Below are 27222 nucleotides of genomic sequence, written 5' to 3'. Positions count from 1 at the left end.
TCACCAGGTATCCTTAGTGGTATGTATTTAATGTCTCATATCTTGCTTTAGATCTCTCACATAACATTAACCTATCTTATAGCACATCTTAAAGGATTGCTGGCTGTAATGCTTTGAGCAGTTATTGAACAGACTTATGTAAATGTTAAGGGGGAGGATAGCATGCATGTTCCTAGAGAGATTGCTGTGCTGATGGCTAATAAAAAGGTTGTAATTCAGATAGCTGAACCATCTTAAATTGGCAGAATAAGCTACTGTGATTTCCACTGAAAGACTACAAGCATGCCAAGTGCGGGGTTTCATTACTAGAAAAGTCACTTTCAGTATTCGTAGATTGCTGTCAGTTACACAGAAATATTCCTTTCTCTATTCGTTTCTGTCCCTGCTTTTAGTATCTATTCTGTTAATAGAGCCGCCCCGAGGTTTCGGCAAGGGGCGGCATAGAAATGTTATAATAATAATAATAATAATAATAATACTTTTGGACACAATTGTGTGCATATTCAGACAGAGAAAACTCTGGAGCATGATGGGAGTTGAAAGCCTTTTTTCTGTCTAAATACACACAAGATTGCACTGTTAAAATGTGATATGGACAGTAGGTGTAGCCACAAAATTTAAGCCACGTAGGACTTACTGGCCTAACTGAAAAGATAACCACAGGATTAACACCTGAAATGTTACTTTAGGGGAGGATTACTTCTGAATTCTGCTCAGTCAGCATTGATTTAGATTTGCATATTTATACAATTGTGCAAGCAGAAAAAGTGAAAGCTGCTTGTCCTAAATCAAACCTGAAAGTGTGCATCTCTGTGTTTCACAGGTTCTCATTGAGCAAAGAGTGTAGCCATTTGCTAGCTGGTCCTTACAGGGCTGACTGCATCCTAACTTATGGCCACTGTGGCTCTAGTACAGATGTAGAACTGGACTCTTGTGGCCTCTGTTTGCTATAACCTGTCTTTTATTTCTAAGTAAACCTGGTTACAGCGCAGCTCTCAACCCTGCACCAACACTATTTTTTCATCAGTTTCACAACCTAGGGAAGAAACTAATCTGCTTGATGTTTTCCTAGTCAGTATTGAACTCAGCCCCACCCCCTTTTTTGTCTGCTTCAGAACTGCAGAATTTAGTTACATCCTCAATTTCTGCCCCTTCTTCCCATTTTTGAAGGGTTTCTTTAATTCTTGGTTCTTAAAGCTTCCATTCTAAAGGAAAAGGGAAGTCAGCAGTTGACATTGACAAGATATATGACTTTTGCCTCCCTGCCTCCTATCAGAAAAATAATAAATAGGTAGTTCTTGCTTCAGATTGTCCTTAGCACAGTACACTGTTGACTTTAAATAAATAAATTGGCCACGTCCCATTCAGAAGATTCATCCTTACAGCCAGATTCTACACATTTATGCAGAAGTAAGCACTATTGCATTCAGTGGGATATCTGTCTGCTTTGCAATGTCAAAAAAGTCTTTTGAGAGCGTAAAAGATTTACTTTCAGAACACAAAATTACTCTGGCACTGCATGAAATATCAGAGAGAAGAGAGTGGCATCTCCAGCATTCTGTTCTTGGTCCCCAGGGTGAACTCCTCCAACTGTGCATCAATTGCACATTTTCCTGTCCATACATGCTAAAAAATCACACAGCTTTTCCGCTCTTTCCATCCTTAAGGGATTTTTTTTTTCAGTTACAGAAAATGTGGGGAAATGTAGGCTGATTAAAAATGACATGTGGACCAGTGGTAGGCAACCAGATGCTTGGGACTGTCAGCCCCAGCCAGGATGGCTAGTGGCCATGGGCAATGCAGTTGAACTTTTAAACATCTGGATTTGGCTACCTCCGTTATAGAATGAGGCAGGGCAATTACACAATGCATCTCTCACCTGGAAGCACATGTGGCTGGCTTTTTTTGTTAGGTGGCTCATGTGAGGGTGGGGGCTAAGAAAGGAAGGAAAGAAGCCAAATTAGAAATTAGAAAAGAAGCCAAAGAGCGGCTGCTGGTGAAGGATGATTACAGCTCATTTCAAGGCTGCTTCCTGCATGCCAATGATAGGACAGTAAACAAACGCCTCTTCGGAAGCACAGAAACGGGCAGGAACTTATATGTGGAAGAGAAGGGTCAGAGCAGGGTCTAACTTTGCCTGACAAGAGGAAGCTCTTGCTCATGTGACCCTGGGAAATCTGGACCCTTGTGTGCATGTGAGAAAGTGTGCTAAACAGCTAGCCGTTTGGAGGATCTGTTGTTATTTTTGCATCCTTCCCACCGTCCCATAGATCAGAGAGCTAGTTGTCCTCCCCCTCCTCCCTCCCTCCCTCTCCGGATTGTTGTGCTTTGCTGCTTTCCATATCCTTCCCAGGATTGGTTTGGCTTTCTTCAGGCCATCGTAATGTTGGAGGGCTCCAACTGCCACTTGACGTCCTGCCCTGTTCCTAATTTATACCCCAGGAACACTAACGACAAGGCCATCCTCAAGTGCCAGGGCCACCCTCCTGCTGTTTCTCAGCCTCCCCAGGATGATGTGCATCGATTCCTTCTGCTCCCGTGAAATTCTCCGTGCTGCCACTCCCCCTCTCTTCTCTGGCAGTTTTGTTATTCAGACCCCAGTTTCATTTCAGTGCCTGGGCTCATGTCCAGTACATGTGAAGCAGTCCTAAAGAAAGGCAGGCGCTTTCAGATGGCAGTAGATCCAGCTCGAAAGAGCATTTGCCGATAAAGCCTTGTACATAGCAAATCTTTGATTAAGGCTTTGGACAGGACTGCTGCTAGTTAAGCCTAAGGATAATATCCACTGGAGGAATGAGACAGTGACAGGAGAAGTGACTGAGCTTTCTTCATCTATAGTCATATATGCCATAACTTTGTCAATGCAGAAACATTTTTCCATAATTTTCTCTACATTTGTTAATACCTAATCCTTACACACCTGCAGCAATGATCCTTCTTGCATATGAGTAACAAGAATATTTGGGGACTGGTTTTTTTCCCATACTAGTGGGGAGTGCATGTGAACAAAGCAGAAATGGCACCCTGCCTTCAGATAGAGCATCAGCTGGATGGAGAAAACCCATGCAGTTAGTAGGGGAGGAGAAATCTGTCAGTGTTGATTTTGCCTGTTTTCTATTTTTCCAAAGTTAAGTTTGTTCTGGCCGGTTTCTGCATCATTTTGGTTTTCTTTTTAAACACACTAAAACGTGTATGGAATTTTTGTTCATTTCTCCAAGCATTTTCTACACCTTTTTCAAATTATATGCATGTTTAGCATGTGATTTCCTCTAAGATAAAGTGTTTTTGTATTCATTCATTTGCAGCAAAGGCATTTAATGCACATTGTTCTGTCAAAACCACATTTGATATACCTTTTGTATACATTTTAGATGAGTGCACTTTGTGAAAAATGCAGACTGTCTTCAGGTTTGTCTATGACTCAAATGGTGTGAAGTTGTTAGACTTGCATACAACGGCAACAAATTTCTCCTCAACCCCAGTAATTAACCCTCTTTTTCTAATGTAGTGGCATCATTAATATGGACTCTCCAATTCAATTATTAAGAGGTGGAGTTGATTGAATCATGTCCTTGGTGATTTGTTGTTTGAAAAGTTCTCTGCTGGTTCTGTAATGTCAAAGGGGGAACTTGTACCTTATCTCTTTTTACAGTTTCCATTCTTTTCACTGCAGCCTATGCAAGAGAATTTCCAGGTAGATTGTGCTTCACACTGGGCATAAAGTTTAAAGTGTTGGCCTAAGACTTGGGAAAACCAGCTTCTAGTCCCCCCTCGGTCAAGCAATTCACTGGGCCAGTCATTGACTTTTAGTTTGACCTACCTCACAAGGTTGTTGTTAGGCTAAAACAGGCAGGAGGAGGGCCATATGACATTTCTTGGGTACTTGCAAGCGGAAAAGACGCAGGATAATGTCAAAACAATTAGCATGCATTTTGTTGGCACTCATTAGTTGGCACTGATCTTCTGCTTGAGAAACCTGACATAATATAGTGGCTATGAATGGGGAAATTGCTAATTTGAATTTTCTCTTTGCCAGGAACTGTCTGAGGCAGCGTTAGGCAAGCCACACTCTCCCAGCTTGGTCCCCCCATCTGCAATATGGCCAGATGATAAGTCTGACTAGCCTTACAAGATCTGTGTGAGGAATATAGCAGGATAATGTACCCAAAGCACTCCAAATACGTTGAATGTGCTATGCAAATGCTATGTTTTACTGTTCCACTGATCCAATGTTCAGCCTTTGCTTTGAAACTCTCACTGCCATGTGTGATAAGATAAAGAAGGAGCCAAAAATGAGAAACCTCACAATTCCTTCTCCCTGTTCCACTCCCACTTTTTGAGACTACTCTTTTTTCATATTCTATACGTGAAAGTTGGAAGAATGGCTCACTGTACTCATTTCTTCTGCCACGCTCTGACCATGGCAGGATTGACTCTAACAGTTCTGCCAAGTGGACAGACTCCAAAGGATTCCAGGTCATCCCCCCCCCCCCCAAGTATTGTGTAAGAGACAATGAACTTTTTTCCTGCCATGGAAAACTTTTCTTGGCCCACTGGCTTTGTATAATGCCCTCTTGAGAGGTAATGAGAAAGCAGGGAACAGAGGAGAGGGACTTTAAAAGGCCTAAAGCTGCTTTTCAAAGTAAAAACATCTTTTTTTCTTTTTGCACTGCGCATGGAATAGAAGTGCTCTCCAGAGCAGCCAAACAAAGAACAGAAATTGCTTTGGAAAGGATAATGAGCACTGGTCAAAATGACCCTTCATTAGAAGACCCTTTTAGAGGCAATATTCATCCTTGGCCTTAACAGCAGTGAGGACTGTGTTCTGTTGTCCTGGGAATGAGTTTGGCTCATTAGGAGCAGTTCTAGATCTTCAGTTTGTGTGATCAAATGCATATTGTTTTCCCACTTGACCTCAGGCAGTTGCCATTTCATCCCTCCATGAATCACTAGAAATGTTGCTTTTAGTTTTATAAACCTGAAGGGAAAGTTCATTATTACTTTGGCCTAGATGGTTTATTTTTATGACTTTGTGGTCTGCCTCTTATGCGTTGGTAGCCTGATGATTCCAGCTTGCACATTTGTGGCAAACAACCCATCACCCACCACTGTGGGTGAAACCCCTTTAGGTTTTTCAGTTATTACTATTTTTTTTATTGTAGTTCTGATTTATATCCTGCCTTTTTCCTACAAAGGGCTCAAAGCAGCTTCATCATTCTCCTCCTCCATCTTATCACCACCACAACAACAACCCTGTGAGGTAGGTCGGGCTGAGAGTCTGTGACTGGCCCAAAGTCACCCAGTTGGCTCCATGGCTGAGCGGGGACGAGAACCCAGATCGCCTGAGTCCCAGTCCCATGCTTTTAACCACTACGCCACACTGGCTCTCTCTTTTTGAGTGGTTTTGAGGCTGCTATCCTTTTGCTACAGTGTCTGTCTGGGCTAGTCAGATGGACCAGGCTAGAACTATGGAGACCCAGCTCAAATCCCCATTCAGCTGTGCAGCTCTCTGAGTGGCCTTGGGCCATTTGCTATATTCAGTTGCCAAGGTCACACACATGTCCAAAAGTGTGCTGCAAAGCTGATGAGGGCCTACAGGTCATTGTAGGAAGCTAGGTTTCTTTGTTATAGGCTCTGTGCATCACACGTGTGGGCTGGGCCATGTAGCACAGGGCCTAGGTCAGAGAGAAACTTCCATATTATGTAGTGTTTGTTTTTTTTTTAAGCCGAGATGCACCGGGTTTTAATATTTTTATTGTATAATTTTTATATGCTTTTGTTTGTTCTTGTTGTGAGCCGCCCTGAGCCTTTGTTGCGATGGGGGCGGCATAGAAATGTTTTAAATAAATAAATAGCTCAGCATCACAAAGTGGGCGGGAGCCCCCCACCCCTTCTGGGTCCTGTGATAATGGGAAGTACTCCCACATACTCCCTTGGTTTCTTTCCAACTGTGCACCTCACTGCTTCACCAGATCGGATCAACTTCACTCGCATTTTTTATTGTAAGCCGTCCCGAGACATTCTGTAGGGGACGGGATAGATAAGCTTTAAACAAACAAAACAAATGTTTTTTCCATGTTGTTACCTACCTTTTTTCCTTGCTCTTTTCCTTGCCCTTTTTTCCTATTAAAGTTTTCCCCCTTTGCACATTCAAGGCAACAGACCACTCCTTTGCAAAAGCTCATTATTTTCCGAAGTATATTCAGTAAGCACAATCCCCACAGAATGAGTCTCTGAGCATGCACAGAGCAATTTGTTGAACCCAGTCTAGCAACTACTTCCAAGAACCCTCCTTTTGAGTACCCAGGTCTCTCTTCCTCTGGGAGGGCCATTTTGCCCCTCTAGTTGGGTAGCTCTTTCCTCTCAATGCTGCATCATGGAGTCAAGAATTGTACCAGGCTCTGCTGACTCCCGGAACTCCTGTCCCATGTCCTCTCCCAGCAGTCTTAGATCCTGACTATCAGTGATGTGTTCAGGCCATTTATGCTAAGTCTTGAGTCAAGACTCAAGTCTTCCTTTTCAAGCCCAAGTCAAGTCTCAAGTCATTGTAAGAAATTTTTGAGCCAAGTCTCCAGAGCCAATTTTAACCAAAAATGGGAGGTGATGGTGGGGTGGGTGTGGGGGGTGGGTGGGAGAGTTCCTGATGTTCCTTCCCCCTGATGTTCCACCAGTGATTTATTTAAGTTGCTCATTCCTCCCTGGAAACACGCAGGAAAAGAGCAGAGGCAGCACACAGGAGAGGCACTGTTGAACTTCTTGCCAAGGATAGCAAAATGCACCAAAAAGCGCTGACGCCTTCCCCCATATCGCACCACACCCTCCCCTTGCCCCTGCCCCTTGCCCTTCCTTCCCACTGTCTTTCTCACCCCAAAAAGAAGAGCTCAAGCCTTGCCTCTCTTTCCCCCTATTGCGGCCCCCTCCTCTCTATCCTGCCCACACCCCCTTGAAACTCCCTCCCTCCCACCACCTCTGTTGTGTTCGTGACCACCTTCCAGCCCATCACAAACGCCTTCTGCCAAGACCGTCCCAGGATAGCCTGCCTCATGTTGGAAGCGGGCAGTAAGCCCCGGAGTGACTCAGTTTTATAAACACTAGAAATCTCGAGTCAAGTTGAGTCGCTGATGCAAGACCTGAGGGCAAGTCCCACCACTGCTGACACTTGGACAGGGCAGTCATGAGATAAGCCCCTCCACTTCTTCCATCTCAGTGTCTGGGAGTGCCGGTTCCCAGCGCCCCTCCTCATTTGACAAGTCCGAATCTGCTTGACATTGGACCATGCGCTAAGAACAGTTTCTCCTTTCATTCCCAGCAGTGGCATGCTCTGCAGAAAGGCTGAAGGAAGAAGAGGTTATAAGAGACAATACTGAAGCTATCTTCAAACCTTTGAAGAGTTGTCACATAGATGTTGGAATTAATTTGCTCAGTGTTGCTCTAAAGGGTAGAGACCAAACCCATCACTTTAAATGACCATTCCCTCCAAAAAGAGGAGTTGAGTAAATGGTAGGAGGACATTCTAAGCAGATGCTGAATGGCCACCCATTAGGGATACTGTAACAGCAGATTCCCCACACTCTCAGAGGTTGGACTAGAGAACTTCTGAGGTCCTTCCCAATTCTATGACTCTAGGAAATTGAGAAAATAGAAAATTCTATTGCAGCTTAGCACACTCTCTCTGTGCTACTCCAAATTAAAGGAAAGGACAAAGCAACCAGCAGTGCAGCTGTTCTCCCACTCCATTCCCTGCAGCAATTCACACGAGGACTAAAACACATTTGTGGCCCATGTTCAGCAATCAGGCAGAAAGGCCCCAGGAGTTACATTACCCTCGAAGCGACTTTTGGCCCTGTAATGGATGTCAAAGCATTACTGCGGTATGAGTGTGTACTACTGGTTGGACAGAAAGTCTTCCTTGAGTCTTTGGTATTTTAATGGGTTCACTTGGCAAGGCAAGCTATACAAATGTTGGCAGGATGTGGAGAATATATTGACTCCTCAGGGTAACAAGTCATGGGTTCATATCCCTGGAATAATAATGTTACTCTTAGTGTTGCTGCTTTAATTGTAGCATTCCCGTGTTTTATTAGACCCCCATGGAAAAATATTATCAAACGCAGGAGCTGCAGGCCCAGTTGCCCCTATTTATTTATTTTTTATTATTTTATTATTATTAAAAGCTTTTATATCCCATCCTTCACTACCTGGGGCAGCGCTGATCCTCTGGAATGCATCCATGCTTTCTATTTTTATTTATTTATTTTAAATTTTTCTATACTGTCATTCATTAAAAATCTCATGACTGTTTACACAAATTCCATCTAAACGCATATAGGTTCCCTGTGCCGCTGTTTTGCATTTGATTCTTGTTGACAGAGCCTGGAGTTCTGAGTAAACACAAAAGAAATCCAGCAAGCCCAAGATCTACCACTGTGTGAAAACACAGAGCCCATGACGCTAGCCACGTTTTCATGTGTGTTTTGCTGTCCTTTTTGCCAGGTGGACTGCAGCCATGCCAGGTGCTGACACAATGACAGCGAGCACAGTCACCAGCGCGAGCATCAAGCATAATACCAGTGTTTGCAAAAGTACTGAAAGGTGAATATGTTTGTGTTATCTTTTTAGAGATTCTGAGCAGAATGACAGGGTAGGTGGTGCTGGTGGGGAAACAGTGCTTAGCTTCTGTTGAAATAGTGGTTTGTTTTAATATCTGCGAGTGAGGATTGCAGCTCTCTATTTTAACATTCTGTTGTTTTCTTGCCATTGTTGGTTGCTTTGGAGGCTCCACTATGGCAACAAAAATTGAGACAAAAGTACGTTTGTTAAAATAGTACATGTGGCATGGGGGGATGTGAAAAACGGCCGATTCCAGAAGGTGGTGCTGGGGGACTATGGCTCTGCACCATGGCAACTATGCCATGGAGTACCGCAGGGGTCCATTTTGTCCGCCTTGCTATTCAACATCTACATGAAACCGCTGGGAGAGGTCATCAGGAGGTGTGGGCTGCGGAATCATCAGTACGCTGATGATACCCAGCTCTACCTCTCGGTTTCCACCAATCCAGGTGAGGCAGTGGCTGTGCTGAACCGGTGCCTGGCCGAGGTAATGGGCTGGATGAGGGCCAATAAACTGAAGCTCAGTCCAGACAAGATGGAGGTCCTGTTGGTTGGTGGTTTGGGACTCGGGATGGGGGACTTGGGCCTTGTCCTAAATGGGGTTGCACTCCCTCTGAGGGACAGGGTTTGCAACTTAGGAATGCTCCTCGACCCTGAGCTGTCCTTAGAAGCCCAGGTGACGGCGATGGCGAGGAGCGCTTTCCTTCAGCTTCGGCTGATCCATCAGCTGCGTCCCTTCCTGGAGAACGATTGCCTGGCGACAGTGACACACGCGTTGGTAACTTCCCGATTAGAGTTCTGCAACACGCTCTACGTGGGGCTACCCTTGAAGATGGTCCGGATACTTCAATTGGTGCAGAATAGAGCTGCCAGGCTGCTGATGGGGACTGGGTGTTGTTCTCATATAACCCCACTTCTCCGTCAGCTCCACTGGCTCCCGATTGAAGTCCGGGCCCAATTCAAGGTGTTGGTTATGACCTATAAAGCTCTCAACGGCTTGGGCCCTGGGTATCTAAAGGAACGCTTGTGTCCATATATGCCCTCCCGCCCCTTGAGATCAGCAACAGATGCCCTTCTCCGGGAACCCTCTGTGAATGATATTAGGAGGGTGAATACCCAGAGGAGGGCCTTCTCTGCGGTGGCACCCCACCTCTGGAATGCACTCCCCAGAGAGGTCCGCCTGGCGCCATCGTTATTTGTTTTTCAGTGCCAGGCTAAGACCTTTTTATTTAAAACTTATTTTAAGTGTTAATTTATTATGTAGGATTTTAAAATTTTTAAGCCGAGATGCACTGGGTTTTAATATTTTTAGTGTATAACTTTGTTTTTGTATAATTTTGTATATTTTTGTTGTAAGCTGCCCCGAGGCTTTGTTGCGATGGGGGTGGCATAAAAATGTTTTAAATAAATAAATAAAAACATCCATGGGGGAGAAACTACTACTTCATATCTATATATGCCCTCATGTTCCCCATCATTGAGCTCCCCCTCCCATGTACTACTATGTAAATATCTCTTCTTTCAAGGTTATGCTAATATTGTCAATATACCCCTGCCCAAGTCCTTCAGACTAAATAGATGGTGCAGTGCATACAAAAATTACAGTGAACTTTGCTGAATATCTTTAATATCTTGCTTAACATTTCAAACAGAGAATCATATTCAGTATGGTATCATTGACAGGGAGATGCCAAATGATATTGATGTCTAAAACTTTTGGATCAATGAGGTATAGCTGCATGATTTTACTGAGATGGTAAACCAGGGCTCTCCTTTCAAGAGAACCCTTCAGGTAAATTGTGAGTGTGTAGAGATCACAGGAAGCTTTCATGGTAATAAACCTGGCTTGAGTATGTCACTTAAATGGGTCGAATTTTACAGTGAGCTCATGGAGAATGATGAATGCAGCTGCAAGCTTCTTCTGCCCAATTTATTTATTTTATTTGCTCTCATTGCATAGGATAAGGTTTGCAAGTCTAAATAATACAACCACAAAGACAGCATTTTCTGGTGAGCCTTCAGGGAGGAAGGATTGGGTCAGCACTGCCACCACGTCTGAGCTGGTATATCAAAGAGAGCCACCTGCTGTGGCAAACAGCACCTTGAAAGCACTGGAGAACTTGATGTTGGACCCAAGACTGGATTATTTTCAGCAGAACATGCTTAGTCCCAAGATAATCATTGGTGACCCATCTGTAGATCTCAACATTCGGGAAAGTAGCAGGATCATCAGAAAGCAAATGGGAGGCACTCAAAACCTTAGGGCTGTTGGGAAAGTTAGTTTGAAAAATAAGCCCTTGAGTATCAAGGATAAGATTTCAGAGTGGGAAGGGAAAAAGGAAACAGCATCCTCTGTCTCCAGCTGGAAGGAGGAAGACCAAGGAGTTAAGGAGGATATCAGTTCTTTTTTGGGCACAGTGGAGAAGATGACCAGGGAGAACACAGTAACAAGGGAAATAGAGACCAGGAGGTTTCTAAACCGCCAGGTAGAATGTAAAGGGGCAAGCAAAGAGAATGAGAGACGATCAGGAACTTTAAAAAGTGCTGGGCAGCCTACTGAGAGAAAGGTAGACTTGAAGCTAAGGGAGGAAGAGCCCGCTTCCAACATTGGCAAAGGCACTGAGTTGAAGGACAGTAAGAAAGAGGTCCAGAAGGAGAATGTGTCTGTTCTGAGTCAGGTCAAGAAGCTGGAGCAGGCCTTGAAAGGTGGATCAGTTGAGCTGCAGCCACAACTACCTGGTACTTATTATTCCCCGCATTGCCTGCAAGAGAAGACTGATGAGGGTCAGGGCCTCACTGAAGGCCAGGAAAATGTTGGCCGGCCAGAGCTCAGCAGGCGCCTCCTTTCTGTGGATTCCGAAGCTAGTGAGCCAATCTTTGGGACTCTGGAAGAGTTGAAAGCGCCTCATGCAAAATGCAAGCCCAGCAATGAGGAAAATGTGTATACAGAGCCAGGATTGCCGGAGAAGAAACCTTTTATCAATCCACTCCCCAAGCCCCGGCGGACTTTCAAGCATGAGGGCGAGGAGGGATGGGCTCCTCCAGTTAGGAATAAGAGGAACTTGCCCCCTCTGCCCTCTATTCCACCCCCTCCTCTCCCTTCTTCGCCTCCCCCTTCAGCTGTCAGCAGGAGACTGAGGAATGGAAAGCACAAGGCGAATGCTGATCACAGGTATTGGTACTTCTTGTCTTCCTGCTGATAAATGCAGGGTTCCTGTACTCTGGCTTCTGTTGTGCCATGGTTTCTCTGCAAAAGACCTACCATCAGCTGGCAGGTAGGGCCAATCCTTTTCAGCTTATGGATAGCATTCTGTTCCAGAGAGGCTTTCCAGGACCAGAGGTGAGCAGGGCAAGAGGGACAGGTCAGAATATTAAACAGAACAGCCTGCTTTAGCTTAGAGCTCTTCCTGCCAGCAACTAAGCCTTAGGAGAGGCATTTCAACTTTTTGGGAAGCTTAAAAAAACTGTACAAGATCCAGGAAACCAGCAAATGGCAGGTGTTTGGAGAAAAGGGGTGTGATGAGATGGAGACAGCATGGTCTCCTGGAGAACCCCAGAGGGCCAGATTGGCCAGCAACCCTGATGATGAACACCCTGGTTTAGATCATTCTTCTCCCATGCTTTCAGTGAGGGCCTGTTCTTTAACTTGTGGCCATGGTTAATATGCAGTTTGGAATTCAGCATGAAGATGTCTGAACTAGGCTATTCTAGACGTATAAGGCCACTTACCCCCATGACTTTCCAGCCATCAGGTAGGTTTTTCTAGAAAGGGGCAAGTATCTCCCTAGACTTTCCTGGATTGCATTTGTCTGTGCCCTGACCTGAGGCATGAAGCAGAATTAAACAAAAACAAAAACTCATTCTCACTGAGTTGCATTAATTTTATGGCGTTGCTCTTATTTATACTCTTCATTGTCCCATCTAAATGCATGGCACTGTCTTGAGGAATTTTCACTCTAAGCACTGACACCAGGGAGAAAGCAGTGAGGAGGAAAATGGTGGCAGACAAATAAAGGAAGAATGTGGATTTATTTCATTTTGAGTTAGGTGAAGTTACAGTGTGGTATGAGGCCTGCGCTAATGTGCCAACATCTTCATGGAGAAGACAAGCATCAGAAGGGGGAAGGGGCTGGATCTCTTGAGGGAACAGGAGACCTTTGGCAGCTTGAAAACGGAGTAGGAGAGTAAAGGGCATGAGCCAGAGTGTCCTGATACAAAGAGGAAGGGAAGGTCTGAGTGATATAAGGAAAGGCCATGGAACGCCTAAGTGAACTAAAAAGAGAAAGAAATGTTGTGAACTTGTGTAACAGGAAATGAAAGTGTGTAGGTGCACTGATGACTGCATGTGCAACTTAGTTTTGGTTTATGTCAATGTTTTATCGGCTGCATCTTATATCCATCAAGCCATTATTTTTCCTGACCCTTCTGTTCTTCCCCACAAATGCCACAGGAAGTCTTATGAATTTGAAGACTTGTTGCAGTCCTCTTCTGAGAATGGTCGGGTGGATTGGTATGCTCAAACCAAGCTGGCCCTCACACGCACTTTATCAGAGGAAAACGTCTATGAAGATATTCTAGGTGGGTGTTTGGGAAGTGAGGGTGGATGGTGGCTAACTTTGACAGGCTCTCGCCTTGATCTACTGATTGTGAAGATCTAAAGGGCTACATCCTAAGGAGGTTACATCTAGATTTTTAACTTTGTGTTAATCCCAGTTCGGAGCAGCCAGAAGTCAGGACAATATTTTATTAGCAAAGGTATGGGCAACAGGTAGTGTGAGACTCCAGCTTCTGTCCTCCCTGGCATGCTGACTGGAGCGCTTGAGAATTCAAGTTCCACAACGTCTTGGGGGCTGCAGGTTATCCATCTTTATCTTAGAAATAGTTTCCGATGTGTGTATGTTTGTGCAGTATACCAGTATATCAAGGGGAGGGCCTCTTGATGCTCAAAGTATCTTTCCCAGCAGGTACATATAAAATAATAAAGCACTGGCAGGCTCCTCCAAACAATATGAAAAAGATGGGTGAGTTCAATAAACAATAATAAAAGCAAAAAAAGGTACACAAACTGTTTTAACATTGCATGCATATATACAAAGCACATACAAGGCAAACATCGACATTGAAAAATACCAGTTGAAAAATTGATTCACTAGATCTGAGGTAGCCTACCGTTGTGGGTTAGTTCCCATGAATTTCCATGATTTCTTAATGTTTACCTTGCATTAAAATGATGCATCACAATCCAACACTGAGTTAGGTGTGGATGTCAGTACTTCAGCAGATGTCACATTTTCTTGGATGGTGACCACAGCATATTGAAGCACTGGTCTTCAGCACTTTCAAACTTGGGGTGCAGCTTCCATATTCCTTCCCTTCAACATCCCCAGCACCCTCTCTTTTGTGTTTTGTTTTTCTGCTTTTCCTTCTCTTCAATTTTCCTCTACTTTTCTCTTCATGCAGCCCAGCTAGGATATTGGCTGCTGATGCTCAGGTAGGGTTGCCACCATTTTTCTTTTGGATTGCTCATGTTTTTGTGCATTTAACAACTGCTTGGCACGTTCAAATCAGGTGAAGAATTTCCTGGCAGAGTTTAAGCCCAGAGGTAGGCAACCTAGTGCCTTCCAGCTCTTTGGACTACAAATCTCATAAGCCCCAGCCACCATGACCAAAGATCAAAGATTCTGGGAATTATAGTCCAAAACATCTGGAGGGCACCAGGCTACCCATCCCTGGTTTAAGCAATGAGAGGAGCTTCAGTTCTTTTGCGGTATGCAAAACTGTCCAACTACAAATCTTGCAAGTAGGAGAAGTGGGTGGAAAATTATTCAGCCAACCTTCCCCAACCTGGCATGTAATCTTCCTCACCAAGACATAATTGACTACATTTCCCATCACTCAGATTGACCTTGATGAGCATTAAAGTTCAAACTCCTGGAGGCACCAGGCTGGGGGAAGGATGGACTTGATTCACCTTGGTCTGATTCAGCAAAAGCAGTTCCTGAGTTCTTAAGACACTGGAAAGCTCACAGATGTGTCTGTTGATGTATCTGTTTCCTCTGGCTTTCTATTCCAGATCCGCCAGCAAAAGAGAACCCCTATGAAGATATTGAGACAAATAGTCGTTGCCTGGGGAAGAAATGTGTCCTGAACTTTCCAGCGTCTCCTTCATCTTCAGTTCCTGGCACACCCACAAAGGTATCCTGGACAAACCAGTGTGAATGGAGCATCCAGTGCCTCAAAAGTTATATATTTTGGCTGGAGTTATGGAGGTAGTGTGATGGGAAAGTTGATGCCCTGCAGAGAACAAAATTACTGATTCATTCTCTGATGTGGTTTCCCATCTTGGATTAACTCCATGTTGGAGTTAATTTCCTGTCCACCAAATTCTGTGATCATATAAGGATAAAATCTGGGTGTGCTGAATTGTGATGAGTTCTAGGATGGGCCAAGAATGGCATAGTCTAGTCTCTTTCTTGCTGTGAATTTTCATTGGCAATGCTTGGCAACTCGCAGCCAAAACCAGGCAGGCATGACACTTTTTAGCTGGCTGGCTGGAAAGTGATTGGTGGTAGAGAAGTAGGTTCTTTGGTCAGAAACTGCCTGGTGTAGGCATGGGATTCATTTGAGGGACCTCTGGGCCTGTCAGCACTTCATTAAAGGCATTACAGCACTTCATGCTGTATTTGCCCTTTTCTTCTTCTTTCCATGTTTTGTTCTTGTCTCTGTGTTTTATTCCCATCCCTGCTTCTTTTCTGCTTGCCACTTCAGACATTTCTACCCTGTCTCTCCAAAAAGTTGAAGGACGATCATGCTCTGTTTAAAATAACAAACACATGCGTGTGCGTACACACATCTCTGAAATATGTTCAAGTGATGGAAATGACTGGACATGTTTAGCCTTGAGAAGAAAAGACTGGAAGGTTGTCACAACAGGAAGGCCAGGATCTCTTCTCAATTACCCCAGAGTGCAGGGTATGGAATATTGGGCTCTGGTTAAGTCAAATTCCATCTCCCTGACTATGAAAGCGATACCAGTGGAAACAGTGCCATAGGGAAGATGTGGGCTCTCCTGCCCTGGAGGCATTCAAGACGCAGCTGGAAAGCCATGTCTTAGGGACACTTTGACTTGAAGTCCTTCACTGAGCAGGGGCTTGGACCCGGTGGCCTTATAGCTAACTCTGCTGTTCTCTATGAAATCAACCAGCAAAACGGTGGCTGGAAAGCAATACAGTGAATGGCCAATGACAGAGTGACTATTTGGGGAATATTCATTTACAGGCAGCCCTCAAACTGCTGTAGCTGTGTCCTCAGAAATGCTTATTTGGTCATACGAAAGAGAACATGTGGTCTATATAGTGTGTGTGGCATATAGGGGCCCAAACACCCTACCGTGCAGAGCAAGTCCTCTGTTTTGGAAATCAGGCAGAGGTTGCGGTTATCCTCTGTTTGAAGAGGTGTCCAGGCCAAGTCTGGTTCAGCTTCAGAAGGCACAGAGATCTTTATTTTATTTTATTTTATTTTAGGTATTTCTATACCATCGATTATTCAAAAGACTCTTGAGATGGTTTACAGCAGTTTTCCCATCCACAATTAACATCTTGAAATTTCCAATCCACAATTAACATGGAAGCAAACTGATCAGGCACACCTGCCACGTGGTCACCACATTCTCCGCTCTGATGTGATATAGTGTACTTGTAGTTATTTTAAAATTTGCAACTATACACCTATATCAGCATATGCAAGTACTGTACAAAATCGGGGGCCTCTTTTGTCCTCTTCTCTTGATGACACCTGCTGTTCCTCTTTTTTGGCAATACCTAAGTGGCTACCTTTAGCAAGTGTTGGGCCATCCTTTAAGTACTATTCCACCATAGGTAAAAAGGGTACATTGCTGTGGGGCATGCATTAACGTTCCCTAGATGGTATGTGGAAATTAAGGCTGAAGCAATGCCAGTTACCTTTGCTGCAAGACAGAGGCCACATGTTCATTGAGGGGAGTGAACAAGTTGGCAGGTCACAGACTGGTTTTATGCAATCTGGAAAAAAATCTGCTCATCTCACTGCAATGACAGAATCTGGGCATCCTTCTGTGCATAGCAAGGGACCCTAGTTTCTGTTTCCTCCAGTAACAAGTGGCATTCTTTTTACTGATAAACCAATAGCAGGGCAAGGTGTGGCCTGCTGAGGCAAATGATCTGGACAATTAACAAAGTACCATTATTAGTGAGAGCTCCACCCTAAACTCCCAACACTGTTCAGAGTGCAGGCCAGATCTGAAACAGCAGAGGTTTCAAACCCTGCCCTGCAATGTGACTTAAAGTATGTAGACACTACATTGTGTTAAGCCCAGTATAAGTGCAGAAGGTCTCCAAGGGAGCAAAGCTCAGGGAACCAAGGTTCAATTTGGATGCCAGGAAGTACTTCCTGACAGTTAGGACCCTGAGGGTATGGAATGGGCTTCCCCGGGAGGTGGTTGAGGCCCCATCAGTGAGGGTGTTCAAAGATAGGCTAGACATGTACATGGTGGGCATGCCGTGAGTGAAGCTGGCTGGAGCTGGGGGTCGTACTAGAAGGCCTGGGAAGCCCCTTCTGACTCGCTCTGTTTCTGTTTTTCTAAGAGAAAACAAGTGGGTTACTGAGCATCCTCATAGACTGAAGATAAGGCTGAGAGCACAACCAGGCTGGGGAAGTGATAAGAAAATGGCACACCATGTCTGTTCTGAGTTTGTAGGCATTGCAGGCATTGCAATACCAATTTTGTTGATTCAGTTTTGTTGGATGCTGTAAACTGGCCAGAGAGTTTTGGCTGTAGGGTGGTATAGAAATGTAATAAATTAATGTATAAAATATCTGTGCATAGAGGTTCAGTTTATTTGGAGTCCAGAGGAGCAGAGAAAATATAGAAGATTCATCGTCATCTGGAACAGTTTCACTGTACAGCTGCTTCCATCCACTCTTAGGTTTGCCGTTTCTACATCTGGAAATGTGCATTGCAAAAAGGCCTTGTTTTCCCATGAAAATGGAAAAAGTATCCAATCATTGTTTGCATTTTAAAAATGCAAATTGGAACCAGCTAATTAACCATCAGAGGTATTCTGCGTTCCCAGTTTTGCTGTTAGCTCATAAGAAGTTCTGTCCTCCAGTGCAGTTCATCAGAGTGAGATGAGGGAGACCTTGTCATCAGGGTTTAAATTCTGGGAATGAAAAGAAGTCTTCACTGTCATACGAGTAGTTGCCCATGCCGAGTATGTTACAGTTCTTATTTCATTGTTGTTATGCCCTCATACTAATCCCTTTTCACTTTCTCAAGGCCATTGAGCATATTTCATGGCTGAGCCAGAATTTCATCAACAGTTTCTTACGGCCAAACCCAGGGCTTGAACCACTGCACCACAATAGACCCATGAACAAGTGCCAGACCACACTGTTGTTCTACTGGAGAGAACCAATCACTAAATAACAGGCTTAGGGAAATGCAGAGGTCCAGAAATACGTAACTGCCATGTTTCTTAAGCTTGTCTCTGAAGCTACTGGTAATGGTCACTGGCCCACAGACTACTGGACGGTATAACTTTAGGGTCTGATGTGGTAGAACAGCACCTTCCTTCTCCAATACAAATGTCTGTGGTTGCATGGCTGGTTAGTTTTGTCAGCTTGTTTTGTTTCTATCACTTTCCCAAATCTGGTTGTGCAAGCAATTTGTGTACTTTCTGTCCTGGAGATGAGAGTGAATTGCAGAGAGCTCTGTCCTGATGTGGAAAATATATAAGGGTCTCTCTTACTGTGCTGCTATCTTGAAAATTGAAGTAGCTGTTGAAGCATATTGGGCCAGAGGTAATCTGCCAAGTATTTAAAGCTTCTGTGTTCCTTGCCTTCTTTGTCTCCCTTCAGATTTCTTTATCTGCCATATGGAGTACTGCCACAATGTTAGAGTAAAGGTTCTGATGTTGCTCCTTTTCTATCTCCCCAGCTGCTCTCCAAGCCTATCTTCTTTCGGCAAAACTCTGAACGGCGGAGTTTCAAATTGTTAGACATACGGAAATCGAATCGGGATGGGGCATGTTCTCCTTCCAAAATCAGTCCCCCTTCCACTCCTAGCAGCCCTGATGACACGTTCTTCTCCTTGGGGGATCCTCAGAATGGCAAGAGGAGGAGAAAAATTCCTAAGGTTACCCTCTCTGAGTATCTACCTACTACCTACCTCCCTATCTATCTATCTATTTGGTGAGTCAGGGGTGTGAAGGAGTTGATGACAAATAAGAAAAAAACATATGAGAAGATGTGGTCAGTTTTAACATGCCTATCTAGGATACACTGAAAATCATCTTGGTATGTTAGTATGTATTAACCTCAAACAGGTAGTACTAAAAATACTCCAAATTTATAGAGTGAAAATTATAGTATTTTTTTTTCTATCCCGCCTATTCCCAGTAATTTGGACTCAAGGCGGCCAGCTGGATGAAACTGACAGGCAACAGTGCGCCCCCCCCCCTCATTGTTTCTATACTATTGTTTAATTTTAGATTCCTGTAAGGATGGATAAGGAGCAAGTGGCTAGCTGCCTCCACGTACAGTGCCAGTTTACAGGAGTGCTCCCCCCCCCCCCCCCCCGTAATCCAGCCATTGTTTCCCAGGCTTTCAATCCTTGGGGAGAGACTTTGCATGTAGGAGGCCCCAGGTTCAGCCCTTAGAATATCCAGCTTTTAAAAGTAACTGTGGGGTGGGGGAATCAGTAGGTGGTGGGTAGGAGGTCTTCCTGAGATCCTGGAGCAGGGATGCAGAATGCCTGGTCTGGAGACAGAATCCAGCCCTCTTAGCATCTTGGCTTGAGTCAGCCTCTGGGCTTCTGCAGGTAACCAGGCTTCCTTCACCCCAGTCCGTGGCCCTTTATGGTCCCCAGCTTTTGTGCATGTTTACTTTCAAAGAGGCTGAAATACCTCACTACTAAGAGTTACTTGTTAGAGTTTTAAGCTAAAATATACCAGTATTTTAGGGCCTACCCCTTTTATTTTCAGCCTGCCACCAGAATGCAGCAGCCACCCAGAATGTCTCCAAAATAAAATTTGGCCCTCAGACTGAAAGAAGTTCAAAAACCCTGGAGAGTCTCTGCCTGTCAGAGTAGACTATACTGGTCTGAATGGGCAGATAGCCCAACCTGGTATACAGCACTTCCTGTGTTTCTAAAAGTTCACTCACTTCCTCAGGGTACTTCACACATCACAGTGTTAAGATGTGTTACAGATGTATGTCTCAGGAAACTGAGATAGCTGCTGCAAATCACTGCCAAGTTTGATGGCAAACATTGTCACCATGTAATATGTGAAAGAGTCTTTGACTGGTGACCTTAAATAGAAATCGGAAGAAAAACATCTGCAAATGAATTGTACATTCCAAATTCAACCACCCAGTGAAAGGTCTTGTAAGTTTCCTTTAAGTTGCACAATACCTTTTTCAAATGAAGAACTGTGGAAGAACCTCAGCAAGAGAAAGGGTGTCAAGGCAGAAAGAAAGGAAAGGCCACAGAAAATAAGCTATGAACAGAGTGAGAAACGAATGGGAAGGAAAGGGGGGGATTCAGTTTATTGGGACAAATGATCCATTCAGAGCATTTAGTTTCCCTGTTTTACATTAAACAGCTGGTGTTAAAAATCAATGCCATTTATGAGGCACGAAGAGGGAAGAAGCGAGTCAAGAGGCTGTCGCAGTCCACAGAGAGCAGCTCAGGAAGAGGTAAAGAAGTGCGGCTGAGGGAAATGTGATTTTCAGGGTATTTGTCTGAGCTGGGTTGGGGTTTGGGTGTGAGCTTTTATCACTTAAAGGAATGCTGTAAATTCAGTGATGCCCAATATCTTTGCCCAATAGTAGCGAGATGAAAAAATTCTCCTAATAACTACCACTTGTAAAGGACACAGGACTGCTGACCAAAACACCACGTCCTTCTACTTTCCATATTAATTGCACCACATGCCCTGCGTCCCGAGGCCACTGCAATGTGCATTTCTCCATTCCCACCAGTTGCTGCTGTGATGTGAAAGAGGGGGGCAACGGGGAAATGCACACTGTGATGCTATTAGAACACAAGGTAAGTTGTGGGGCAAGTTGCAGCTCACATGTAGGAGGCAGAACCTGGGCTTGGGCTGCTGTCTGGAAGGCAATTGTTTATTTATTGCTAATTAATCTTTCTTTTAGTTACTGATGAAAACAGTGAATCAGACAGTGATACAGAAGAGAAGCTCAAAGGTAAGAGAAAGGGAATGTGAGAAAAGCAGAAGACAAGGTGGTTGCGTCTTGACCTGAAAGTGATGGGTTTTAGGACCAGTTTTCACCCAGTTTCAGTTCTCCTGCCCCTGAGACTAAATACCCACTTGGGCCTGCACAGACATCCACATTCCAGACAAGTGGGAGTGCAAGTCGACTGCAGCCAAAACAACATAGTTTTGTAGTATCTTATGGGTTAATTTGAATTTCACATTTAAAAGATACGCCTCCCGATAGACTTGTTCTCCTTGAGTTATTGTGCTGCACCACCAACATGCTGTTGTATTTGATGATTTTTCTTACACTGCATTATAATTTGGCCTACTGTGTAATGTCGCTTTGCAGTTCTGTGGCATAATCTGGAAATATTTCCACCCTATGAAGTAATACATTTAGATCATTTTTTTAAAGGAGAGAAAGCGAACTGCAAAGCCTTAGTGGCATGCAAATAGCACTATAAAATGGACTCTCACCTGTTTTTGTGTAGCTCACAGCCAGCGTCTGGTTCATGTGAAGTCTCGCCTGAAACAAGCCCCCAGATACCAAAGTTTGGAGCGGGATCTGATCGAGTACCAAGAGAGGCAGCTCTTTGAATATTTCGTAGTGGTGTCATTGCATAAGAAGCAGGCTTGTGCTCCATATGTCCCTGAAGTTACCCAGCAATTTCCATTAAAGGTGTGACATGTGACGGAGAATGCTTTGGCAGGCTTCTGCGATCTTGAGTTGCGGGTTAGGCAGACAAGCTTTGAGGATTGTTCAGGGGGAAGGGAGATGGGCGCACTTCAGCTGTAGTCTGGAAAACTTTGAGGAGCATCTGTACCTCAACAGAAAGATATATGCCAAATAACTGACCTCATCTGAGACAGCCTCCTGTATTCTTAATTTTTAAAAAATTACGTTATCCTAGATGGTGTGGCAGGTGGCATCAGTTTCGTTTCCAAAAACCTAAGTGCACAAACTGAAGTCAGCTAGATAGAGGAATCTGTCAGATTTTATGGCACCTTGAGGGATGGGGGTGTAAATCAGTTCAGGAAGAAAAATGTGAAGGTCAGGTGAGCTAGGCGAGTAACTATGTTAATATCTTCCAGGCAGAAGCTCAGTCTCTGTCATCACGTCTTATGTTTATCTCAAGTTTAAAAAAGAACCTTCCAGCTATTTCACTCCCACAAAACTAATCAAAAACATTCTCTTCCCTTCTTTCTCTGCTAGCTTGAACGCTCCTTCAAATTCATGAGGGAGGCTGAGGACCAGCTCAAAGCCATTCCTCAATTTTGCTTCCCTGATGCAAAAGACTGGACACCCGTCTTCCAATTTACCAGGTGAGTTCAGTGACTGTTTATTCCTTTCCCCTTTCCCATCCAGTTGGAGCACACTTCAGACAGTGGCCAGACTTCAACAACTTGCAGATGGGCAAAGTAGGGGTGGACAGACTAGAATTTTTTCCTGTTACAATTAAAAAAAAAAAATGGAGGCAGTATGTAGTAGTGGTTAGAGAAGTATTACTCAACCTGGTGCCCTCAAATGTTTTGGGTGACAACTCTCACCGTTCCTAACCATTGCTTACGGCTGATAGAACCTGGTTCCTCCAGATGTGAAGTCCAACACATCTGGAGGAACCACACTGGAGGAGGTTAACTTAAGATGTCAGACTAGGATCAGAAGGTACCAGGTTCAGAACCCTTCATGAAGATTGTTGGATGACCTTGGGGTGGTCACTGTCTCACAGACTAACATAACTCAGAGTTGTGAAGGGAAAAACTGCTTGTACAAGAGGCAGGATGTGCAAGTGATAACTACATGTGACACACACAAACTCAGTTTGCACTGTCATTGCAACCGACTGTGCCTTAAGCATGATAAGTTGCAGCACCAAAATGCCAGGCTGTGCCCCATGGCTTCTCATGTTGTCCGGAACTGTGACAGTGGTTTGTTGAGGCCATTAAACATCACTCCACAACCCTGCAAGAGGCCCTGGTTTCTGGGTGTTCTAACTACTCCAGCAAATCACCCTTGTCATGTTCAGACAACCCAAGAAGATAAGCCTGGGGTAGGTAGGGAAACGAGCCGACCCTTTTCATGTCATACCTTAATGGCATTATCATAGCCAGTGCCGTGCACAGGGCAACAATCCTATGCATGTTTAGACAGAAAAATTGCTACAACTCCCAACGTCCCTCTAGCCAGCCATGTTGGCTGAGGCATTCTGTGAATTGTGGGATTTTTCTTCCATTTAACTAGCATAAGACTGTGCCCTTCATTAATCAGTTAGCAGCTCACCATTGCTTATTAACTCCCCTTGTATCATATGAAGCAGGCTACAGACTTTCTCTCTCCTTCAGTAGTCCCCATCTGCAGTTTGAAGTAGCACAGTCTGAAGAATTCGCCACTGCTACCACCAATTTTCTCCTTGTGTGCCTATAAACAAAATTTTGTTGCAATGATTTGTTTTATCTCTCCCTTTTCCAGTGAGACCTTCTCATTTGTCTTGACTAGTGAAGATGGCAGCCGAAGGTTTGGATACTGCAGAAGGCTGCTGGTAACAATCTCTTTTTCCTTTCATCAAAACAGAGGGTGTCCTTACTTCTTAAAAGTTAAAAAGATAATCAACTAATAAACCTTCATATCTTACACAGCAGCCAATATTTCCTACTTTGCATTCTAATCTGGTTTGATTTTGTTCCATTAAGACATAAAAGGGAACTAGATTCCAAAAGTGACCTGTTCTTCTATCTCCCCATTGTCCTCTAGAATAGAGAGATTTAACTGGCATAGTTAATTTAAAAAATACAAAGAAAAATGCTACCATTCCCAGTAGCCCTCCAACCAGCCATTTTGGCTTGGGGATTCTGGGAATTGTGAGACTTTTTCTGTTAAAATGTGTGTAAGTTCATGCCCTTAATCAGTTTTACATTTTTCTTGACTGCCTTCTTAAGGATTTCTAAGAGAAGTGTTAGTGAATCAAATGGAATCTTAGGCCCAATAGCATTCTTCCTATCAATTACATCACTTTCAAAAAACTTTCTACATATTTACATGACTCTTCAGTGTTAAAGACTTTAAGCAAAGGCTGGGTGGCCGCCTATCAGATGTAACAGTGGCCTTTCAGACTCTGTTCAAGTCTCTGTACTAGTGGATTCCTTCTGCTAGCAGGGGTTAATTTTCCTTCTAACTCTGATGCTAAGACCACCAAATGTATTTGACATTGTCTTTGTTTAATCCTAAACAGATTGCATCTCTAGTCATCTGTTTCTCATATGTTTTAGGCCATTGTTTACTTTTGAGAAAAAGGAAACAATGATTTCCCAATGTTTGTCAGTAGGTGAAAGGTGTCTTTTCTATCTACTGCATATCATATGAGAATATTATATGAAGAAAGGATAAGTAAAGCCTGCACAATTCTGGAAACTGTTTATCAGTTCTGGAAACTGTTTATCAAACAACAACAACAATAATAATCCTTTCTTTTTATTAACTTGGTCAGCTTGGGTATATTATGGTTGAGCTAAGTTACTGTTCATTCTTGCTGCTTGATACTTTGCTGCAAATGAAATGATATTAAGGGAGGTGGGGAGATTTCTAGAGCATTTATGATACACTTCTTTAATTAAAGCTTTATGGATTTTCTAGGGAAGTTCTCATCTGTTTTTGCAACCACATCTAAGCATCTGACTTTCTAGTTGTCACATACACAAAATATTTGAAATCTTTTAGCAGGAGAAGCAATAAAATATTAAGGAAACTGGAGTAATGTTTCTATTTCCTAAGCATTCAGAGGTGTATACTAATGTTCTTGTGTTCAAGGTGTTGTAAAAGGTGGAGTAAGCTGATTAAAACAGCCCCCTGGTCAAAACTGGGTTTGCTAACTTCTTGATAATTACTATCTATTTCTGTGGGAATAGCTTATGTCTTTCTCTCTTGAAAGCCCAGTGGGAAAGGGAAGCGTCTTCCTGAAGTTTACTGCATTGTGAGCCGCCTTGGATGTTTCAACCTCTTTTCAAAGGTGAGTCAGAAAGAGAGAGAGAGACAATGTAGTCTATAAATAGAGGAGGATGCTAGACAAAGAAGGGGGGATATATGCTAGGGCACAATCCAAGTACCTGTGAGGGAATGGGTGGTTATTACATGGGCTCTGCTTCAGAGCAAGAATGTGTTGGGTTTGTGTTGATGATGGTGATTTTAGCAGATCTAAAATAAGGAGTTTTATTCTAAATGCTTGAAATACCTTTTCAGCTTTATCTGAGAAGTGGGACCTTGAAAACATATAATGTATCCTTCCTTTTCCCTCTGTCCCTTTCAATGGACAAGGTAGACATGATGCAAGTGATGGGTGATTCAGTCTCTTGAAGCTTGCTTTAAAAAGAAAAAGATAAACAACTGTGGGGAATTCAATTTTGAATTTGTTTCTCCCCCTGATTTTTTTCCTCATTTTGAGGAAAGTTGCCATTTACTCCTCAAAGAGAGAAACTTATTGGTACCAGTAAGGCGCAAGTATGTTTCTTCACCATGGGAGAAACAGTGGCTTGAGAAATCGACATTTTAATTGAGGGAAATAGTAAAAGCAAATAGCTTACCCCCATCTCAAAGTACCATTATTCCAATCCAAATCAACTCCCCACACCCATGATTCCTATTAACTTGATCTTGTTTTACACTGGCATATTCTCATCTTTTCTCATGCCATTCTGGGAAAAAAAACAGTGGTGGAGAGTTGGAAAAGAAATGGAGAACCAGAATGAGGGGCAAACATATGAAATGAATGTGTTTTCTGTAGACTATCTTCTTGCCTTTTAACTGTTTGCTTCTCTCCTTTTTAAAGATCCTGGATGAGGTTGAGAAAAGGCGTGGGATTTCCCCTGCTTTGGTGCAGCCCCTCATGAGGAGTGTCATGGAGGCCCCTTTTCCAGCTCTGGGACGAACCATCACCATAAAAAACTTCCTGCCTGGCTCTGGGACAGAGGTAAGATCAAAGCCAAAGTGAGAGGCTAATAGTGAGCAAGAGCAGGAAAAGTAGCACAAAGGGGTGGAGATGTTCAAGGCTGCTGCTAAGGGTGGACCTGCTTCTGGGCTCCTGTGAAGGCCCATAATCAATTCCATGAGAAAAACCTCACAGAATTGCTCCATCTCTTCCTCTTTGCACCCTGCTTGTTCACCTGCCCTTTGCTGAGGCTCACGCAATGACCGTTGTAAGAGGAAGGAGCAGGCGATGCCATGGCCTGCCTGCTCACTGGCTGTTGGCCTGCCAAGCAAGCATGGGGTAGCCATGCTGAGAAGGAGGAGGAGGAGCAGGAGCAGCTGCTGGCAATGGCAGAGGAGAAGTCAACTCACTGGGTTAGGGTCTCCCAAAGACCCTCATGAACCCAGAGCCAGCACTGGGGGTAATGCTTGAGACATGGGAGATTTGGGGTTCCATGCAGGCCTTCCCAGAACCAATAAGCCCTATTCTTTATCCTTGCAGATAATAGAGTTGCGTCGACCTCTGGACTCAAGGCTTGAGCATGTGGACTTTGAGTCCTTGTTTTCCTCACTCAGCATCCGGCACTTAAGTCGAGTCTTCGCTTCTCTGCTGTTGGAGAGAAGGGTGATCCTTATAGCAGACAAACTCAGGTATGCATTTCTTCATGCTTATCCTGTTGGAGAACATGCATTTCTCATCCTGGCTGGGTAGCTTTCTGACTTTATTCACTAATACTCATTACAGGTTTATTAGTAATCAAAGCTGACCTACATTTTAGGCATAGCAGCTACTTCTGATTGTTTATGGCTGTCATGGGGAGAAATGAGGCCACAAAACAATGTTTCTGGAGCCAGGACATCTGTGCTGTTTGCTTACACTCAAGCGATGGTTCTCATTTTAATAGTTTCTTTGTAAAGACTGCACATGTTGCTGTATACGGGCAAGTAGGGGCAGCCCTCCTGTGAGGCAGGATGAACCCCCCCCCCCCACATCAAGGCATGAAGCAGGTTTGCCCACTACCACCAGGAGGGTACCTGCTGCCAGCTCCTTGCTGCTGTAATGCACTGCGAGTCTTTCGGAATGCTCTGCCAACTTCTCCACAGCCCACAGGGGCGTTTGCCAAGCAAATCCAAGAGGCTGCCCCTGAGAGGGTCCTTCCTCAGAACTAGGCATTAGGAGATGGTGTGAATCACAGGCAGTCTTCAAGGGTGCTTCTGCAGTGCCTGGCTGTGAGGAAGGGCCTCACAAAGGAGTCTGTGGCTCTCTTGGGGATCCTCTGGGCAGTCCAGAGGGTGACTGTGGCAATAGGGGTGGGCGTTGTGATGCTGATGGGGGTTTGCAGATGAAGGGGTGGGGCAATACAGCAGTGGCAGGCTGCACCGGTATATTCTCCTGCC

The 27222-nt window shown here is 44.1% G+C and overlaps 1 protein-coding gene across 4 annotated transcripts in view; it reads left to right on the top strand.

Annotated features, from left to right (window-relative positions):
* DENND2A (DENN domain containing 2A) overlaps nucleotides 1-27222 on the top strand; it is a 94577-nt gene that overhangs the window by 49428 nt on the left and 17927 nt on the right. For all 4 annotated transcript variants that reach the window (XM_044441150.1, XM_044441149.1, XM_044441147.1 and 1 more), the window contains 13 exons: nucleotides 8494-8592; nucleotides 10571-11782; nucleotides 13061-13188; nucleotides 14684-14805; nucleotides 18584-18781; nucleotides 20250-20343; nucleotides 20803-20853; nucleotides 21359-21546; nucleotides 22081-22190; nucleotides 23338-23407; nucleotides 24794-24871; nucleotides 25688-25828; nucleotides 26327-26475. In XM_044441150.1, the coding sequence (XP_044297085.1) occupies nucleotides 8507-8592; nucleotides 10571-11782; nucleotides 13061-13188; nucleotides 14684-14805; nucleotides 18584-18781; nucleotides 20250-20343; nucleotides 20803-20853; nucleotides 21359-21546; nucleotides 22081-22190; nucleotides 23338-23407; nucleotides 24794-24871; nucleotides 25688-25828; nucleotides 26327-26475 (2627 nt within the window). In that variant the 5' untranslated portion in view covers nucleotides 8494-8506. The remainder of the gene's footprint in view (nucleotides 1-8493; nucleotides 8593-10570; nucleotides 11783-13060; nucleotides 13189-14683; nucleotides 14806-18583; nucleotides 18782-20249; nucleotides 20344-20802; nucleotides 20854-21358; nucleotides 21547-22080; nucleotides 22191-23337; nucleotides 23408-24793; nucleotides 24872-25687; nucleotides 25829-26326; nucleotides 26476-27222) is intronic.

Source organism: Varanus komodoensis, unplaced genomic scaffold, assembly GCF_004798865.1.
Source record: "Varanus komodoensis strain SLA01 unplaced genomic scaffold, ASM479886v1 scaffold39, whole genome shotgun sequence".
Lineage (NCBI taxonomy): Eukaryota > Metazoa > Chordata > Lepidosauria > Squamata > Varanidae > Varanus > Varanus komodoensis.
Note: the sequence above shows the minus strand (reverse complement) of the source record. Positions and strands in the feature narration are given on the sequence as shown.